The sequence below is a fragment of the Cebus imitator genome, unplaced genomic scaffold, assembly GCF_001604975.1.
Source record: "Cebus imitator isolate Cc_AM_T3 unplaced genomic scaffold, Cebus_imitator-1.0 Scaffold98, whole genome shotgun sequence".
Lineage (NCBI taxonomy): Eukaryota > Metazoa > Chordata > Mammalia > Primates > Cebidae > Cebus > Cebus imitator.
The window spans coordinates 297798-304038 of NW_016107413.1; the positions used below are offsets into that span (position 1 = coordinate 297798).

Below are 6241 nucleotides of genomic sequence, written 5' to 3' on the forward strand. Positions count from 1 at the left end.
CACTCTGTTGCCCAGGCTGGAGTGTAGTGGCGCAATCTCGGCTCACAGCAGCTTCAACCTCCAGGGCTAAAGAGATCCTCCAGCCTCAGCTTCCTGAGCAGCTGCCACTACAGGTGCACCCCATCACGCCCAGCTAATTTTTAAATTTTTTGTAGAGATGAGGTCTTGCTATGTTGCCCAAGCTGGTCTCAAACTCCTGACCTCAAGTGATCCTCCTGTCTCAGCCTCTCAAAATGTTGGGATTACAGGTGTGAGCCACTGCGACTACCCAAGATAATGTAGTACTGGTATAAGAACAGACATACAGATCATAGAACATAATTGAGTGTCCAGAAATAAAATTACATTTATGACAGAGTTTCAACAAAGGTGACTAGGCAATTCAGTGGAGAAAGGATGGTCTTTTCAACAAATGGTGCTGAGATCATTGGATTTCTACAGTAAAAAAATAAATTTAAACCCTAATCTCATACCATACAAAAAATTAACTCAAAATGGATCACATACCTAAATATAAGAGTTAAAAGCATAAAACCTCTAGGAGAAAATATCCATAACCTTGAATTAGACAAAGATTTATTAGATATAATACGAAATGGATTTCATCAAAATTTAAAACTTGTTCTTCAAAAGACACCATTAAGAAAAAAAAATTTTAAGTCACAAACTGGGAGAATATAACTACCAGTCATATTTACGATAAGGGACTTCTATCTCAGACATATAAAAAACTCTTACAAATCAATAAGACAACCCAATTAAAAATGGGCAAAATATCTGAATAGACATTTCACATATGATATACATTATGCTAGTAAACACATGAAAAGATGCTTATTGTTAGTAGTTATTATAGAACTATAAATGAAAATTCATTAGGATGTCTATAAGCAAAAAATGAACAATATCAATTATGACCAAGTATGTTGGAACTAGAACTCATGCACTCTGGAAAACAGTTTGCAGGTTCCTTAAAATGTTAAACGTTGACTTTCATACCACCCACCAGTTCTACTCTTAGAAATCTTCTCAAGAGAAATGAAAATACATGTTCATGCAATAACTTACATACAAATATTCACGGCAGCATTATTTATAATAGTTCTAACCTGGAACAATCCAAATGTCCATCAACTTGTGAAAGGATAAACAAAAAGTAGTATATCCATACAATGAAACACTACTGGACGATGAAAAAAGAATGATGTAATGATACATTCTACAACACATTATGCTGAGTAAAAAAAATCAGTCATAAAAGACTACACATTGTATCATTTCTTTTATATAAAACTTCCAGAAATATTTAATCTAGAGACAGCAAAAGTAGATTAGTGCCCGGGGCTAGGCTGGGAGTGGGGATTGGCTATAAACTCCATGAGGGACCTTTGTGGAATGATGGAAATGTTTCAAAACTGGATTATGATAATGGTTGCACTTTATACTTTACTAAAAATATCTGAATGGATGAATGGACTTTACAATAAGTAAACAATACTTCAATAAATGCTTTAATTTAGAGTGCTGAGTGGCTATGTCCCTCAGCACTAGCCAGTACCTACTTTTAATCTTTTTTTTAAACCAGATTGGTTATTTTAAAAAATTACATCTCATTATTCTTAATAGTGTACATTTCTTTGATTTCTAGTAAAACTAACATTTGTGTCTACTTAGTCTTCGTTATTTTCCTATAAAGATATACATCTTTTCCATAAGGAAATGTGGGATGCTATCTTTTTAAAATAGCAAACCTTTTTTCAGTATATGTGGTACAAACATTTATTCCCAGTTTTTCATAAATTTAAAATTTTTGTTAACAGTTTTTTTTTTTGCCATCTTGAAATATTCATTTTCATGTAGCCAAATTTATCTGTGTTTTCATTTACAGTTTCTGTTTTTGGTGTTATGACAAGTAATATTCTTTTCAAAATTAACTATCACAAAACTTGATCACTGTTAGTTAAGCATCCCCTGTGCTAATAAGTCCAATGCCACTGCTACTGGGCCTTCCATTTCAAGGAAACAGATAAAAATCTAATTTCGAATTTCAAACCTAGAGGCAGATGGGCTTTCCTTCCTTAAATCTTTACTTTAAGTGTCAAGAGACATGACCGTTTACATGCCAAATTCATGGAAAATTGCTTCATTAGAGAATTTCTGATGTGATACGTTAGACATTTAAAATAGTTCTAGTGATAAGGAACTGGAAACTATTAACTAAAAGAAAGATGTAAAAATCTATTTCCTGTTGCTAATCATGCCAGGACTGTGATTCTAGGTCTTGTTGTCTGATGTCTTTGTAGAACATCAAATCATCACATAACAACATGACCACTGTGGGCATTTGTGGATGTCTGACCAGAACAGTCTAGAGCTCAGTCACTCATTGTCTCACTACCACCTGAGTCCATGAATGTTATCATTTCCTTTGTAATTCCACTCATCCACCACCCGTTACCTGATACAGGAAACTCACCTTTATTTACATCTCACAAACTTAGAGATTAATATGCACTGAAGAACTCTTCACTAAGTGCTGTATTACTTCACAAAATACTATAGTATTTATAAGAAACCATTTGACTTAATGTAGCTATGATTATCACACACAAAGACACACATGAAACTTACAAAGAAATGTCATGAGAACATTTTAATATTAATGCAGATGGTATTACAGCCCTGAAGTTGCATAACTGAGGGCTGGTCATGTTAAGATACAATCAGGAGACACATCTGAATACCGGGTAACCAAAAATGCCTCTGACTTCTTCTTTGTATAGTTGAGTTATACCCACACTTTTAAGGCCAGCCCAAAGTTAACTTTCTTTCCTTATCTTTCCTACTGTTTGTGGAATCTATAACTACACATTCTGGAACATATACACAGTCTTATGTTATTCAACTGTTTTGTGCCTGCTAGTCTTACCACCTTATTAAACACAAGCTCCAAGAAGGCAAAAACAGTATGTTCCTGTAGCATTAAAACAGGGCTAGGATTCCAGATGTTTTCATTGACTTCATCTGTCCCACTTCTTGCTCTGCAGAACAACTTACTTAAATGCTCATTAAATAACATTTCTTGATTTCTAGGAAAAGTTGATCCAGGGGGCTACGAAGGCAAAAAAAAAAAAAAAGTACTATGGGGACATTTTAAAAGTTTCGTAGAGCAGACAGTTCTTTAGTCAAGAAAAATATTGTGTAGTATGTAAATGCTTTGGCAATTACCCCAGCTTTAAAGATGTTGAAGAGCTATGCATGGATTGTCTCCAATTCTTTTTTGTATCTAAGCAGGCTTTACCTAATGACAGTAGTTTCTTGCATAAGTTCCACTGAACTTTAGGATTCCATGAGGCTGCTCTAATATTTGACTGACAGATGGGCTGGCAATGATCACTGTGTTTAATCTGAGGTTGTTCTTGCTCAGGTGCCAACTGAGGTCTTTAGGCTTTAGCTATAAACGGGAAGCCTTCCTATTAATCAAGGAGAAGTTTTCCATCACTGGAGAACACTCTGATGTCCTGAAGGATGACACATAGGTGCCTGTACAGAATTTAGCCCCTAGTCTTAGGCTTACTGGCTAGCTTATGCATGGGGGTTCCCTGCCTTCCAAAGAAATAAAACCATAATTGTTATTTTAGTGCTCTTTTCTTCTTCCCTCCGTCCCCTTGAGAGAGGTAGACAGTTCCCCTATAAGAATAATGGTTTCAGCAACTCTGGCCCTTGAATAAACAGCTATGAAGGGTTCCATCATCAGGGTCCATTATACATAAAGTGTGCACACCTAACGTACTGTTTATGTAAACATGTTAATAATTCCCAGGAAAAAAAGATGGCCCCCAGCTCACTTACTCTGTAACCCATATCTTGATTAGTTCCTTTATGGGAAAGCCTCTACTAGCATTCCTAACCCATCATTAACCCTCAGTCAAAATGATGACAATGGTGACATCATTTAATATTCTAATTCTAGTAAAACAGGGCTAGGAAATACTTTCATAAAATGTAAGTTTAAATAATAAATCTCAAGCATTAGTCTTCTTAATAGGCCATCTGTCTTCTTACACTGGGAGTACGTTTGGATTTCCTAAACTCCTCTTGACCCACCTTTTCCTAAATGAGTACATAATGGGTGAGAATAAGACTTTGGCATCTATAGTATCCGATCAAATCTTTACTAGTAGTTATTGGTTGGTGAGATGCAGGACAATTTATTTCTTTAAGTCTCAGTTGAATGGGGATAACACTGCTCACAGTGTTTTGAGAATTAAATGAGATAATGCAAGTCAAATTCTGCATAGCGTGTTGTGCACACAGTATGTGCACAACAAACTAAGAGTTTTAAACACTTTCAATTACTATTATTTTTAAAAAATAGAGTAGGAAGCAAGTTTCCACCCAATTCTCAGTAATAACATATAAGGGAAAAGCTTCTGAGTTTTTTAAACTTCAGTATTTTAAAGTAATGCAGTCACTCACACACACAAATTAGTCCATGGTCTTTGATAAAACAGGATATTAGGTATAATTTTCCTTCAAACTGAATACCCACACTCGTTGACACCGTTGGAAACACTGAGGCTGGCGGTGGGAGGACGCAAAGCACTTGCTCAGGAACCAGCCATCACACATTGGTTTCTCAGGGAGGAGGAAAGCCTTCCCTTCCTTCCCTGGGAAAGTCGCAGCCCCACCCCGAGGCAGATTTGTGTCTCGGAACGTGGTAGTCGGCGTCCGGGGCCTGCGCAGAAGCGGACAGTCCGCAAGGGGTGGAAGATGGGACAAAAATGACTCCAGTTTGCTTTACACGCAGAGGAGCGGACAGCACGGACCCCGCCTTCCCCAACTGAGTGTGGGTTCCAGTCACTGGGGAGGACCTGTTGGCCCCCTGACCTTGGACGAGCCATATTGGATACTCCGGCGCTGTCCCGCCTTCCACGCTGCCAACTCCGCTGCTCTCGCCGTGAAGCGCGGGTAGGTCCAAGCCGCCAGGCCCCGCCTCGCCGGCCCCAGTCCTGATTGACACTGGAGTTGGTACATACGGGTCTGCTGCGGAGGCGAGCAGGAGGGTGAGCGCTATTTTAAACATGGCTTTCTGTCTCCCTTAGCCTCGGAGCCACCACGGCGGCGCAGCCAGCCGCGAGCGCAGCCAGCCGCGGGCGCAGCCGCATGGGAATAACCCCAACATTTGCCCGATTTATTTTCTTCACCCTCCCTATGTTTGGACGTGTTTTTCTCCCCTCTCTGTTTTTCCTTCACACTAATTCGCTACCTGGCAGTTTGCAAAGAGGAAACTCCCCTTCGGAATGGAAAGCCGCTTTTGCGTCTTGTTGTACGGGGAAACCATTCCAGCAAGAATGAGTTCAAAAAGAGGGGAAACGGCGTCACTGGAGAGAAAGTAACATTCAGAGATCGACGAGGACAGAGGGAGGGGGAGAGGGAGAGAGGGATGTCTGCAACAGGCATCTAAAAACAAGTGTGGAGAAGCAGAGATTCCCAGTCCCCCGGTTACTACCGCGCGCGTTCTGCGCAAGCCATTGCAATGCCAGGATTCACTGTAAGCACAATTTTAAGGCCTTTTAAATCTTTTTTGGTAAGACTTACCTTTCTCTTCGGCATAATGACTATGTCGGTGAAGCAAAAAGTAAAGCAACCGGCTGGAACTGCTGGCGCTGCCGCTGGATGCTGCCTCTGCTGCTGCAGCTGCTCACACGCAGGGCACGGCGTAGCCCGGCCTCTTCGACCTGCACCTCCGCGGCTCCCTCCGGGGGCCCTCTGCTCGCCTCCCTGCTGCTCCAATGAGGAGCCCCGCCACCCGGCCGCGAGGCCCCATTGGCCGAGGCAACGTTCTAAATTCCACGAGGGCACGCCCACCTCCGCGCGCGGTACTCGCTGTTGTAGTTGCCACTTCACCGAAAAATCTGCCTGGCGACTGAGCATGCCCAGTTCAACTAGCAGCCCCCAGGCCACACACTCCTGAAGGTTCATTGTTTCTCTGCTCTCTCTTGGAGATTGTAAGAGTAAGAACAGTGTGTGCCTTCATAGGAAGGAAAAAGAGTAACAATGAACACGTAAACTTTATAATGTAAGTAGATACACAGCAGGTACTTTATACATTTCCTACCCATAAAGACTTTTAATGAGTGTTACATGATGGGGACCTGTAAAGAGTGGGAAGGTACTCTGTTCTGGAAGAGCGTGGCAACCTCTAAAGGTCTCAGTTTCCTCTTCTAGATATGCAGTG

At 40.7% G+C, this 6241-nt stretch overlaps 1 protein-coding gene across 6 annotated transcripts in view; it reads right to left on the bottom strand.

Moving 5' to 3' along the window:
* The window catches only part of HMGN3 (high mobility group nucleosomal binding domain 3), a 28674-nt gene extending 22783 nt beyond the window's left edge, over positions 1-5891 (bottom strand). For 5 of the 6 annotated variants that reach the window (XM_017536407.1, XM_017536406.1, XM_017536405.1 and 2 more), the window contains exon 1: positions 5602-5891. In XM_017536407.1, the coding sequence (XP_017391896.1) occupies positions 5602-5616 (15 nt within the window). In that variant the 5' untranslated portion in view covers positions 5617-5891. The remainder of the gene's footprint in view (positions 1-5601) is intronic. The other variant, XM_017536408.2, reaches the window with a different exon arrangement.
* Between the last annotated feature and the right edge of the window lie 350 nt (positions 5892-6241).